Source organism: Dama dama, chromosome 20, assembly GCF_033118175.1.
Source record: "Dama dama isolate Ldn47 chromosome 20, ASM3311817v1, whole genome shotgun sequence".
NCBI classification, from domain to species: Eukaryota; Metazoa; Chordata; class Mammalia; order Artiodactyla; family Cervidae; genus Dama; species Dama dama.
Window position 1 is genome coordinate 67,175,650 of NC_083700.1, and position 15,381 is coordinate 67,191,030.

The 15,381-nt window shown below is 37.5% G+C and overlaps 1 protein-coding gene across 1 annotated transcript in view; it reads right to left on the reverse strand.

The window, feature by feature from the left end:
- Window positions 1-6,140: 6,140 nt before the first annotated feature.
- Window positions 6,141-15,381, reverse strand: part of MSH4 (mutS homolog 4) — a 91,184-nt gene continuing 81,943 nt past the window's right edge. The window contains exons 19-20 of the mRNA XM_061119998.1: window positions 9,630-9,718; window positions 6,141-6,332 (exon numbers count right to left, since the gene is read on the reverse strand). Coding sequence (XP_060975981.1) covers window positions 6,141-6,332; window positions 9,630-9,718 — 281 coding nt within the window. The remainder of the gene's footprint in view (window positions 6,333-9,629; window positions 9,719-15,381) is intronic.

The window sequence follows — 15,381 nt, forward strand, 5'->3', positions numbered from 1 at the left end:
AGAAAAGGCAGAGGAACCAGAAATCAAATTGCCAACATTCGCTGGATCATTGAAAAAGCAAAACAGTTCCAGAAAAACATCTATTTCTGCTTTATTGACTATGCCAAAGCTTTTGACTGTGTGGATCACAATAAACTGTGGAAAATTCTGAAAGAGATGGGAATACCAGACCCCCTGACCTGCCTCTTGAGAAACCTGTATGCAGGTCAGGAAGCAACAGTTAGAACTGGATATGGAACAGATTGGTTCCAAATAGGAAAAGGAGTATGTCAAGGCTTTATATTGTCACCTTGCTTATTTAACTTATATGCAGAGTACATCATGAGAAACGCTGGGCTGGATGAAGCAGAAGCTGGAATCAAGATTGCTGGGAGAAATATCAATAACCTCAGATATACAGATGACACCACCCTTATGGCACAAAGTGAAGAAGAACTAAGGAGCCTCTTGATGAAAGTGAAAGAGGAGAGTGAAAAAGTTGGCTTAAAGCTCAACATTCAGAAAACTAAGATCATGGCATCCAGTCCCATCACTTCATGGCAAATAAATGGGGAAACAGTGGAAACAGTGAGAGACTTTATTTTTTTGGGCTCCAAAATCACTACAGATGGCAATTGCAGCCATGAAATTTAAAGACTCTTACTCCTTGGAAGGAAAGTTACGGCCAACCTAGATAGCATATTAAAAAGCAGAGACATTACTTTGTCAACAAAGGTCCATCAAGTCAAGGCTATGGTTTTTCCAGTAGTCATGTATGGATGTGAGAGTTGGACTATAAAGAAAGCTGAGTGCCAAAGAATGATTTTGAACTGTAGTGTTGGAGAAGACTCTTGAGAGTCCCTTAGACTGCAAGGAGATCCAACCAGTCCATCCTAAAGGAGATCAGTCCTGGGTGTTCATTGGAAGGATTGATGTTGAAGCTAAAACTCCAATACTTTGGCCACCTGATGCGAAGAGCTGGCTCATCTGAAAAGACCCTGATGCTGGGAAAGATTGAGGGCAGGAGGAGAAGGGGAAAACAGAGGATTAGATAGTTGGATGGCATCACCGACTCAACGGACATGAGTTTGCGTAAACTTCAGGAGTTGGTGATGGACAGGGAGGCCTGACGTGCTGCAGTTCATGGGATCGCAAAGAGTCAGACATGACGAGTGACTGAACTGAACTGAAACTACATGTAATTATGACTGGTCATATTTTAAGCTCATAAATAAATGTATAGGAACTTCAAACAACACACAATGTATTCACATTTGAAAATTTTACCAGTAGCATATAAGACAGGTAATTTTTTTGGTTGAAAATACATGTTAGTATGAAGTAAAAAAATAATCACCTTTAATCTTTTCTTCTTCTTTGGCCAGGTCATGCAGCTTGCTTAATTTTTGTTCCTTAACCAGGGATCTAATCTGAGAGCCTGGTAGTCAGAGGGTTGAATACCAACCATTGGACCACAAGAGAATTCCCTGAAATTTCTTTCTACTGGAATTATTATTTCTATATATCTCAACATAGTTGATGGAATCATCACCTAGAATCATATTTAACTCTTCCTCTCTGTATTAATTTTCTAGGGCTGCCATAACAAAGTACACAAACTAGATAGCTTAAAACAACAGTAATTTATTATCTCACAGCTCTGGAGCCCAGTAGTCCAAACTGAGGTGTTAGTAGAACCACACTCCCTCTGAAGCCTGTAGGGGAATCCTTCCTTGTCTATTCCTAATTTCTGGCACTTTCCCAGCAATCTTTGGTATTCCTTGGCTTGTAGATGTATCACTCCAATCCTCTATCTTCACATGGTGTTCTCCGAGTCTCTGTTTTCACATAGTAATCTTATTAAGGACCAGTCATATAGGGGCCCACCCTTCTCCAGTATGATCTCATCTTAACGAACTACATTTGAGATGATCCTATTTCCAAATAAGGTCACATTCTGAGGTACAGGGGGTTAGGATTTAATGCTTCTTTTTCAAAAAGACACACTTCAACCAATAACACCTTTCCCTCACTAAAAAATCAGATAAGTCATGAATCATTAATCTGGTTAATCAGCACAAAATCTCCTTAATATCTTTCAAATCAATGTTTTCTTTACTCCACCAGACACTCCACCATCTCCACTCTCCTCCTTTACACACACACACACACACACACACACACACACCTGTTCTCACTCCATTCTGTCACACACACACACACACACACACACCTGTTCTCACTCCATTCTGTCACACACACACACACACACCTGTTCTCACTCCATTCTGTCACACACACACACACACACACACACACACATGCACACCTGTTCTCACTCCATTCTGTCACACACACACACACACACACATACACACACACACACCTGTTTGCACTCCATTCTGTCACACACACACACACACACACCTGTTCTCACTCCATTCTGTCACACACACACACACACACACACACACACACACACACACACCCCTGTTCTTACTCTCCATTCTCACTGTCACACACACACACACACACCTGTTCTCACTCCATTCTGTCATACACACACACACACACCCCTGTTCTCACTCCATTCTGTTATGCACACACCCACACACTTGTTCTCACTCCATTCTGTCACACACACACACACCTGTTCTCACTCCATTCTCACTGTTTCTACTCTTAATCATCAATTCTCTTCTGCACTACTTAAAGCTTCTTAAACTGTCTCATCTTTTTGGTTTCAACCACACATCTCCATACCATTTATGCTATCACCCAGACGATCTTTCAAAAGAAAAATCTAATCATGTTATTCCTCTACCACCACCATCCTCTTCTACTCTCCAGGAAACTCTTTTGTCATCTAAAGGAGAAACTATATAAAGCACCTTCTTCAACCTTTTGCCACTCTCATATGCACTCTATCCCCCAGATAAACCAAACTGCTTCTGGTGTCACATCTTTTTGCTTTTACACTTGGTGATCCTTAACTAAAATGCTTTCTGTTCCTGAGCACTTGACATATTTTACTACCCTTAAACTCCCTTGAGCCACAAAGAATTGCAAACATTTTTTGGTGCTATTACCCTTCTTATTTTCCTCTACTATCGTACTTACCACATGGTGTTCCAACCCTTCCATGTGTGCTTTTTTTCTCTTAACTACACCTGAAGTCTACCTCATGGTCAGACATCTTTTGTGCACCTAGCGCACAGCATGTTGTCTGTTCCATAGTAAATATTATTGAATTAGATTTTTCAGTAGTTTTTTTCTTTTTACAGTAAGACTTACTCTGAAACTTTCGCTTGAAGGGAAACATTTAATGTGCTACCAAGAAAGGTTAAACAAAAAAGCAGCTAAAAAATAACTTTGGAAAAAGAGTTTTAAAAATCACTGCTTGTGAAAGAATGATCAGAATAACTTTAAAATATCTTAAATGCATTACTCATTTCACATCTATTAGAATGGCTAATATTTTTTAAAAAATTGACAAGTGCTAAAGAACATGTAGGACAACTGAACCTCTCATACATGGCTGATAAGAATGCAAAGTGGTATAAACCCTCTTGGAAAAAGTTTAGCAGCTTCTCATGAAGTTAAATATATACTTACAATATGACAGAGCCAGTCAACTAAATTAAGTAAATTTTAATAAATTAAAACTTAACATTCACACAAAAATCTGTATCCAAATGTTCATAACAGCTTTATCCATAATCGTCAAAAACAAAATGCCTAAATGTCCTTCAGTGAGTGAGTGAATAAACCATGGTACATAGTCAATACAAACAATGGAATACCAGCTAGCAGTGGATAAATTCTAAAGTACATGATGCTCACTAAAAGAAGCCAGTCTCCAAAGGTCACATGCTACCTGATTGGTAAAAACAAAATTATAGGGAAGAAATCCTTAACCATTCCCACTGAAGACAGAAGTCAGGGAAGAATTTGGCTGCAAAGGGCTAGTACTGAGGAAATCATCTGGTAGTGACTGAACTGTTCTGTATCTTGATTGTGGTAGTGGTTCCACAAATCCATAAATGTGCCAAAATTCATAAAATAATAGACTAAAATGAAAATTTAATTTTATTATATGTAAATTAAAAAATAAACAAATATACATATTACTTCCCAGGCATGAGGGTTAGCTGCCTTTTTCCTCTACTCCCATGTACCTTAGCCCTAGACTAGAGGAAGATTAATTTATGTGAGGAGAAAGGTGGAGCAGACTAAAAGAATGGCTTTGAGGTGGATTATCAAGGAGTTTGCTACAACATTATGAATATTTATCTTAAAAGACTGGATTATGAGATAATGATCTATAATTTTAGAGAAAGACAAAGGCGAAGAGGTACTAAAGAGGAGAGCAAATAGACCTGAAAATTAAAGAATGGATCGCCTCCCTACCTTTCACCTCTGTCCTATAGCACCATGACTTAATAATTCTATCTTCATCTGTCTTGCTTTTTCATATGCTTCTGCTACACACAAAATGATTGAAGAAAAAGCAATTTAATTTTAAGAAGATATAAACCCATTTTTATTTCAGTACTTCAAATCTAAAATAAAACGGATTAATCAGTTGGCTACAGTTTTCGCATCAAAAGCTCTAAATGATGAACAATTTCTTAAAAGTCTGGTGGAATTTAATTTGGCATTAAATGTAAAGGGAAGCTAATACATCTGAGGAAATGATATCTAGCATATTTAGTAGTTTGCACTTGTCTCTGCTCCCTGCTTTTCTTCCACAGCCCTGCTCCCCTTCTGACTTTTATTGCTTCCTCCTTTTCTTCCCTGACCTCCTAAACAGTGTATGATGCCCTTTAGCTCCTCAGTGCCTCCTAGAAACTTGCCACAAGTCTAAATTATCTACCTGCTTTTAGGAATGACCACACAAAATACAATTCATCTCAAAGGCTGTGAATTAAAATGTGGCTAATAGTCAAATTCAAATACTGTGGAGCTCTATTTATAAAACATGATAATAGGAAATATAAGTAGTCTAAAAGGACATTTAACATATATCTAATGTAAGTACTAACACTAATTTACAGTAATTTAAAAAAAAAAAAAAAGAACGCGTATCATTCAGATTATAACTTTTCAGTATACCTGGCTATTAATATGCAATTAGAATACCAAGAGTTTAATAAAGTCAAAACTATTACATTTTGTAAAATAAAATATGCATACATTAACAAAAATACTTTAAAATTATTTAACAATTTCCCCATGTTAGGCCTTTGGGTTGAGATTATGTGACTAAGTCTTTTATTGAGATGGAACTGCAGAAATAAGGTGTTTGAGAAGCTCTTTGCAGTTATTGAACAACTGACAGTCTTCCATTTTCTTTTGTCCATGTATAGAATAAACTTTGGGTAAAGTCTAAAAGGTAGTGTGAGCCACATGCCTGTGCAAAAACAATTCTTCATAATGTTTCCTTGTGAATCAACAATTAAGGCAAACATATCAATATTATCTTTCTGCTGCCTTGGTTACTCACCTAAAAAAGATGGTCAAAACTGAAAATTTCAAAAAGGGAAGGGGTTGGTGAGTAGAAAATGGAACACCTGGCTATTAGGTAACTACTCCTTCCAGAAACACTCTCTGCGTTGTGAAATATCTATTTGCTGAATTTCAACCTTTAGAACTATACTGAATGCCAAAATGAATACTTTAAAACTTTCAATGCTATTCTAACAAACTTCAGATGTATCCAGTGTTGGAATTTGATGGCATTAATTAAGAAATTATTGAGTCATAATAAGAATGTAAAAGAAATATTGGTTCCAAATAAGAGTGTAAAAGAAAACCTCACATAAGTTTCCAGGCCCACAAAGAAAGATTTCTTTTAGCTAAACTACATACGATAACATGTGAAACCATAACTTATGAAGTTTCATAAAAGAGAAAAGTGTCACATTGGATTTTTTCTAACATAAAAATCAGTTCTTTAAATAGTTCTCATTTCTTTCTTAAGTTATATAACAAACATTTTCTTATACAGAATATATAGATGATAATTCTGATGTTAATATAATGTAATTTTCAATTAAAATATAAAATTTAGCAAATATTTTCTTTTGCTCACAGGAAAAATGAATTCTAGTTTCCTCATATTAAGACATTATTTCATTAGTGTAAGACATGAATTGTTACTATTCTTCAGTCTTTCCTGAATCTTGTTCGGCCCTGGGAAAATCTGCTTCATACTTCTTTTTGAGATTACTTAAATATGTTCGTAAACTGTCTGGATCCAATTGAGAGTTTCGAGCAGTTTGAACAAGTCTAGTAGCTAGATGGTACACAGCTCTCTGTCTTTCCATCTCAGGGGTACTCCTTTGGTTTTGCTGTTATTGAAAAAAATATAGATAAAAATTAAAATATGATTCTTATTTTGGGAATATTCTATCTCCTTTCATGGTAAGAATTCAATGGTTAACCAATTTTTTTGGATAAGTCAGTCCCATCTAACTAGCAAATAATATACCAGAAAAAATAAATATTATTTTGGAGAATAAAATTTCTCATGCGTATTTACTACTTTATGACAGATCCTTAATCCTTGAAAACCATTTTTCAATGAAAAAAAATCTGCTAAATGGTTCAAGGTTCTCAATACAACACCAAAAAGTAATAGAAAATCCACCAGAATTATGTCTTACAAACACTTTATCATTGAAAAGTTATGGGAAAATAACATTCTGCTCATTACTATGTAGTGTTCATAATTTTAAATGTCACTCAGAGTACTACTCTGCTATCTCCTACTTTAATTCCCCAGCAGATAAACTGGTGGACAGAATGGGTCATCAGTAAACTGTCGCTCAAGAGAGTTCATATATAGAAATTGCTAGAGTCTAAAAGAAAATACTGCTTCAGGGGTAAATTACATTTTTAAAATAAGCAACATAAATAGCTAGTTAAAATTATCTCTTAATTCTTAACAAATTATACTTAAGGATACCCAAGAAATAATGCTTAAAATGGGACTCTTCTAATACTTTGGAAGACCTTTGGATATTCAGTCCTTGAATACCTCCCTTCAGGGTTGGGAGTACAACTAGAAAATTCTTCATTCACTTTTTTGCCTGAGCTAGATAGAGGAATCAGCATTTTTTCAATCTTAACTTTTTATGTAAAGACTTAGTTTCCATTCTCTAAGGGAAATACAATCCTTTTAACTCCTAAATAGTCAGGAATTTTAGGTAGCCAGGAACTCCTCAATTGCCAGGAATTTTCTCTCTTACTGTCACTGTAGAAAAACTGCATACAACTCCATGAGATAGAACATTGATCCATCCATCTATCTGATATACTGATTGATCAACTATTCATTTATCACTTAAACAATAATTATAGCTATTATTATCTATATTCCGGACCCCATAAATTGTATTTACGACTACAGGGGATACAAAAATGTCATCCTGAAATGACAATGGAACTCAAAAACCTCAGTCTTACACTGAAACATACACGTTTACAAGCAATTGATTAATCTTGAAAAGTTCCATAAGGGAGATACAAAAATATTCAGAGGAAAGAAAATTCACTTCCAGTTTGGGTCAAGAAAGGCTTCAGTAGGATGGAGTATGGGAAGCCATTCCTTTCTCTAGGGGCTATTTCCAACCTACATTGCAGGCAGATTCTTTACTGTCTGGGCCACCAGGGAAGCCCTATTTAAAATGAATCTTTGAGAGAACAGCATCAAAACATGTATATTATCTAGGGTGAAACAGATCACCAGCCCAGGTTGGATGCATGAGACAAGTGCTCAGGCCTGGTGCACTGAGAAGACCCAGAGGGATCGGGTAGAGAGGGAGGTGGGAGGGGGGGATCGGGATGGGAAATACATGTAAATCCATGGCTGATTCATGTCAATGTATGGCAAAAACCACTACAATATTGTAAAGTAATTAGCCTCCAACTAATAAAAATAAATGAAAAATAAATAAATAAATAAAATGAATCTTGATGGGTAGAAGAGCCTAGAAGGAAAGATATTCCAGATGGAGGAAACAGAGAGAGCAAACACATTAGAAAATGTGGTACACAATCAGGTCAAAATGATGAAATGACAAGTAACTCAATGTGGCAGAAATGTAGAAAAGGGAAGGAACCTACTGCATAGTCCTAATGAGATGTAATTAAGAAGAAGAATTCACAGACTCTTAAGCATCCATGGGAGACATGAAAGTGAAGAGAAGGAAAGGTTTTTCAAAAGATGAGAAATTTAATTTTGGACCCATTGAAGAGAAAATATAAGTTAAGGTTTTAAGAAGAAATATGGAGAAAAATATACAGATTGAGTCAAAAAGAACTGAAAGTGGAAGCTGAGGAAAGGATGAGAATCACCAAGAGTATAGAATTCTAAACAAAGAAATGGTAAAATCTTAGGAATACTATTCTATTTGGTAGATGGAATAATAGAAAGCACCAGTGAAGAAGGGAAAGAAGTAATCACCAAAGAGGTAGAAATATGAGAATTACTCAGTAAAATATTCAGCTAAAGGGAGGTTATATTAATTTGCAGTGGATAAAACTAGCCTGTCTTGAATATATTTTGAGCAGCATCAGGAAATCTAAAAACTGGAAGACTACTGGAGAGGTTGCCCATAATTGGAACTTGGCAAGAGGAATTCTGAAGAACTAGGCAATAAAGAGGCTCTTCAGAGCTGGACCATTGCCAAAATCACTGGTGAAAAATTCCAATGGAATAACTAGGCAAGTAAAGTCATAAAAACAGTTGAGGTCTAAAGACTGATGGATGTAAAAAAAAAAAACTGAAGGCAGGTTAAGAAAGAGTAAATGATAAAAGAAAGGTTAATGCTGAAGAAAATTTATACTGCACTAATTTCATTTACTGAATATGACGGATTCTTAAAACAATATAAAGCAACCTGATGCAAAAAAAAAAAAAACAGATTTCCAAATTTTCAGTTACCAGATGTAAATTCAGTGTTGGATCTACTGCTTCCTAGCAAATCACTTAATCTCTGTGAACCTCAGCTGTAAAAATGTAAGTAAAAATGATAACTTTATTATTTATCTTTAATTAAACCTAACTACTTCATGAAGAATTATGAGGCTTACATATGATAGTGGATACAAGAGCTTTGAAAACTATTTTAAAATATATGAAATGTTGTGCATAGTATTTCTTTCTTTCTTTCTTTCTTTTTTTTTGGCTGTGCCAAATCTTAATTGCAGCATGTGGAATCTTTAGTGTGGCATGTTGGGATCTAGTTTCTTGACTAGGGATCAAGCCCAGGCCCCTACATTGGGAGTGTGGAGCCTTAACCATTGGACCACCAGAGAAGTACCATGATTTTTATTTTTAATGCTTATTTAAAGAGATTTCTTTTCTTATCATAAAGTCAGTGTAGCAATAAGGACCAGAGGAACTGAACTGTTAACTTTTGTCTCCTATCTTATTAGTAGATTTTCTAGGGACAGTTATAATACATCAAACCAAAAAAGTTTTGAGAAGTAAAAAGGATTTCCTTTATTTAGGAAATAGATTTTTGTTTTAAATGTTTTAATTATTCCTTATTATATATTTAGATCCAAGATCATAATAAACATGTACACTAAAAGTATTTTCTTAATTTGAAAAGTAATTCTTATTGCTAAAATTTCCTTACCAAAATCTGTCCGGTAATTCGAGTTGTGATGTCTTTGGCATCCAAGACAATTGATGGTGGAAGTGATGACACCTCTGCAGCTTTTAATCCTAAAATTATAAACAATGGGATTTCAATATTATTACTTGTAGTTTTGCTATGTTTGTTTTAATCAGTATTAATCTTTTCTTCACAGATTTAAACATCCTTTCTTAGGCATTTATGAACTACTTCTTAAAATTAAGTTTCCAAGTTCTGAGTGACAATTTACCAATTATTAGATTTAATTACTTGCTAAGACATGTAAGACAAATTAGAATGTCAATTACCTCTCAAGATACCTCTGAGACAGAAAACATGAAAGAGAAAGGAAAAAGGTAATTAGAAAATCAGATAATAGTAGTAACATTGAAATTCCAACTACAAATTCAGTTGGTTTATAACTCAAAGGACATAATGGGTTTTGCAGGATAGAAGAAAGTGTAGTCACAGATAAGCTTATAGCTGAGTATTCATATATTTAGTAGATCAATGAAAGAGGAATTTCTCAGAAGTCATAACGGTAGGTGACTACTCCATGGAAATTCAAATACCAGTAATATTCTCATGCTCTTAGATTTTTATTGTATCAGTGTCTCACAGATTTTCTATTATATGCTAATAGTTTATTTATTGCTTTAGAGGCAATAGAAGCAACATCAACATTTATTTAGAAGTTACTAACTGCTAGGCACTGTGGTAACCAGTTCATATTTGATAATTCATTTAATCCTCACAAATCCACATATATCACCATTTAATAGATGAAGCCGAGGCTTATAAAGATTAAACATCTGATACAAATTAAGTTATACATTTGATTTTCCCATTTCAAATAGCAAAGCAAAGATGCTTTTTTCACTCTCACAAAGAACAGTCATAGCTAAAATAATTTTGGGAAATTTGTCTGTAAAAGTCCAGTTTGTGGGTTGTCTGCATGGCGACTCTATAGTGGGGCTAATGGCAACTTTCTCCAAGAGGACTTATGCCATACACTATGCCCCCAGGTCTGCTGCAGCCAGAGCCCTTGTACCTGTGGCAGGTTACTGCTGTCCCGTTCTTCCACAGCAGACACTCAAACATGCAAAAAGCAGGTCTGACTCAGTTTCTTGTGGAAGTTGCTGCTCCTTTTCCTGGGTTCTGGTACATACAAGGTTTGTTCACTCCCTTCGAGTCTCTCTGGCGAGTCTGAGATTTGATTTTAAAACATGATTGCATCCCTCCTGCCATCTTGTTGGGGCTTCTACTTTGCCCTTGGATACAGGATATGTTTTTTTGGTGGGATCCAACATTCTCCTATAGATGGTTGTTCAGCAACTAGTTGCAATTTTGGTGTTCTCACAGGAAAAGATGAGTGCAGTTCTTTCCACTCCACTATCTTCCGTTCAGTACAGTTCAGTTGTTCAGTCATGTCCGACTCTTTGTGACCCCATGAACTGCATGCAGCACACCAGGCGTCCCTGTCCATCACCAACTCCTGGAGCCTACCCAAATGCATGTCCACTGAGTCGGTAATGCCATCCAACCATCTCATCCTCTGTCATCCCCTTCTCCTCCTGCTCTCAATCTTTCCCAGCATCAGGGTCTTTTCAAATAAGTCAGTTCTTCCATCAGATGGCCAAAGTATTGGAGTTTCAGCTTCAACATCAGTCCTTCCAATGAACACCCAGGACTGATTTTCTTTAGGATGGACTGGTTTGATCTCCCTGCAGTCCAAGGGACTCTCAAGTGTCTTCTCCAACACCACAGTTCAAAAGCATCAATTCTTCGGTGCTCAGCTTTCTTCATAGTCCAACTCTCACATCTATATGTGACCACTGAAAAACGATAGCCTTGACTAGATGGATCTTTGTTGACAAAGTAATGTCTCTGCTTTTTAATATGCCATCTAGGTTGGCCATAACTTTCCAAGGAGTAAGCATCTTTTAATTTCATGGCTGCAATCACCATCTGCAGTAATTTTGGAGCCCAAAAAAGTAAAGTCAGCCACTGTTTCTACTGTTTCCCCATCTATTTGCCATGAAGTGATGGGACCGGATGCCATGATCTTAGCTTTCTGAATGTTGAGTTTTAAGCCAACATTTTCACTCTCCTCTTTCACTTTTATCAAGACGCTCTTTAGTTCTTCACTTTCTGCCATAAGCGTGGTATCATCTGAATATCTGAGGTTATTGATATTTATCCCGGCAATCTTGAATCCAGCTTGTGCTTCATCCAGCCCAGTGTTTCTCATGATATACTCTGCCACTATCTTGGATTTAGATTATACCAAAGAAGTCCTCGCACTGTTGCACAGTTCTAGGGCCCACAACAGATTTCCTAACCTGGGAACCTGGCAAAGGGCCCGAGAACCCCGAGGGAATTTGACTTTGAAGGCCAGAGGGATTTGATAACAAAACTTCCAAAGGACTGGGAAAACAGACTCTTCGAGGGCACAACAAAACCTTGTGTGCACTAGGACCCAGGAACAGGAGCAGTGACCCTGCAAGAGGCTGAACTAGACTTGCCTGTGAGTGTCCAGGCTCTGATGGAGGTGTGGGTCAACTGTGGCCTGCCACAGGGTCAGGGGCACTGACCACAACAGTCCTGGGAGCTGCATTGTACTGGGGTAAGTCCTTAGAAGGAGGTCACCATTAGTGCCATTACTCCTGCAATAGTTTGGTGTGAGGCCAAACTATGGGAGGGACCACAACCACACCACATCAGTAGAAAATTGGATTAAAGATGTACTGAGGATGGTGCCACCCATCAGAGCAAGACCCAGTTTTCCACACAGGGAGTCCCTCCCATCAGGAAGTTTCCACAAACCTCTTATCCTCATCCATCAGAGGGCAGACAGAATGAAAACCATAATCACAGGAAACTAACCAAACTGGTCACATGGATCACAGACTTGTCTAACTCAATGAAACTATGAGCCATGCCACATAGAGCCACTCAAAATAGACAGGTCATGGTGGGGAGTTCTGATAAAATGTGGTCCACTAGTGAAGGGAACTGCAAACCATTTAAGCATTCTTGCCTTGAAACCCTGAGAACAGTATGAAAAGGCAAATATATGACACTGAAAGATAAACTCCCCAGGTCAGGAGGGCCCAATATGGTACTGGAGAAGAGTGAGAAATAGCTCCAGAAGGAATAAAGAGGCTGAGCCAAAACAGAAACAATGCCCAGTTGTGGCTGTGTCTAGAGGTGAAAGTAAAGTCTAATGCTGTAAAGAACAATATTGCTCAGGAATCTGGAATGTTAGGTCTGTGTTTCCAAGTAAATTGGAAGTAGTCAAACAGGAACTGGCAAGAGTGAACACTGACATTTTAGGAATCAGTGAACTAAAATGGACTGGAACGGGTGAATTTAATTCAGATGACAATTACATCTACTACTGTGGCGAAGAATCCCTTAGAAGAAATAGAGTAGCCCTCATAGTCAACAAGAGTCGAAAATGCAGTACTAGGGTGCAATCTTAAAAATGACAGAATGATTTCTGTTCATTTCCAAGGCAAACCATTCAATATCACAGTAATCCAAGTGTTTGCCCCAACCCTAATGCCAAAGAAGCTGAAGTTGAGTAGTTCTATGAAGACCTACAAGACCTTCTAGAACTAACACCCAAAAAAGATATCCTTTTCATAATAGGGGACTGGGATGCAAAAGTAGGAAGTGAAGAGATACCTGAGTAACAGGCAAGTTTGGCTTTGGAGTACAAAATGAAGCAGGGCAAAGGCTAACAGAGTTTTGCTGAGAGAAAGCACTGTTCATAGCAAACACTCTCTTCCAACAAAACAAGAGACAACTCTACACATGAAAATCACCAGATGGTCAATACCAAAATCAGACTGATTATATTCTTTGTTGCTGAAGATGGAGAAGCTCCATATAGTTAGCAAAAACAAGACTGGGAGCTGATTGTGGCTCAGATAATAAATTCTTAATTGCAAAGTTCAGACTTAAACTGAGGAAAGTAGGGAAAAATCACTAGGCCATTCAAGTATGACCTAAGTCAAATCCCTTACAATTATACAGTAGAAGTGACAAACAGATTCAAGAGATTAGATCTGATAGACAGAGTGCCTGAAGAATATTATACAGGAGGCGGTGATCAAAACCATTCCCAAGAAAAAGAAATGCAAAAAGGCAAAATGGTTGTCTGAGGATTTCTTACAAATAGCTGAGAAAAGAAGAGAAGTGAAAGGCAAAGGAGGAAAGGAAAGATATACCCATCTGAATGCAGAGTTCCAAAGAATAGCAAGGAGAGGTAAGAAAGCCTTCCTCAGTGATCAATGCAAAGAAGTAGATGAAAACAACAAAATGGCAAAGCAGCAGAGATCTCTTTAAGAAAATGAGAGATACCAAGGGAGCATTTTGTGCAAAGATGGGCACAATAAAGAACGGAAATGGTATGGACCTAACAGAAGCAGAAGATATTAAGAAAAGGTGGCAAAGAAAGATAAAGAACATTACAGAATACTAACACATATATATGGAATTTAGAAAGATGGTAACGATAACCCTATATGCAAAACAGAAAAAGAGACACAGAAGTACAGAACAGACTTTTGAACTCTGTGGGAGAAGGTGAGGGTGGGATGTTTCAAAAGAACAGCATGTATACTATCTATGGTGAAACAGATCGCCAGCCCAGGTGGGATGCATGAGACAAGTGCTCGGGCCTCGTGCACAGGGAAGACCCAGAGGGACTGGGTAGAGAGGGAGGTGGGAGGGGGGATTGGGATGGGGAATACGTGTAACTCCATGGCTGATTCATGTCAATGTATGACAAAACCCACTGAAATGTTGTGAAGTAATTAGCCTCCAACTAATAAAAAAATTGAAAAAAAAAAAAAAAGAAAAGGTGGCAAAAATACATAAAAAACTACACAAAAAAGATCTTAATGACTTAGATAACCACAATGGTGTGATCACACACCTAGAGGAAGCATGTTAGAGTGCGAAACCAAGCAGGCTTAGGAAGCATTACTACGAACAACGCTAGTGGAGGTGATGGAATTCCAGCTGAGCTATTCCAAATCCTCAGAGATGATGCTGTGAAAGTGCCGCACTCAATATGCCAGCAAATTTGGAAAACTCAGCAGTGGCCACAGGACTGGAAAAGGTCAGTTTTCCTTCTAATCCCAAAGAAGGGCAGTGCCAAAGAATGTTCAAACTACAACACAATTGCACTCATCTCACATGCTAGCAAAGTAATGCTCAAAATTCTCCAAGCTAGGTTTCAACAGTACGTGAACCGAGAACTTCCAGATGTTCAAGCTGGATTTAGAAAAGGCAGAGAAGCCAGAGATCAAACTACCAACATCCACTGGATCATAGAAAAAGCAAGAGAATTCCACAGAAACATCGACTTCTGCTTCATTGACAAGGGTAAAGTCTTTGTGTGGATGACAACAAACAGTGGGAAATTCTGAAAGAGATGTGAATACCAGACCACCTTACATGCCTCCTGAGAAATCTGTATGCAGGTCAAGAAGCAACAGCTAGAACCAGACATGGAACAATGGACTGGTTCCAAATTGGTAAAGGAGTACATTGAGGCTGTATATTGTCTCCCTGCTTATTTAACTTATATACAGAGTAAATCATGCGAAATGCTGGGCTGGATGAAGCACAAGCTGGAATCAAGTTTGCCAGAAGAAATAGCAAAAACCTCAGATATGCAGATGACACACCCTAGTGGAAGAAAGCTAAGAGGAACTAAAGACCCTCTTGATGAAGGAGA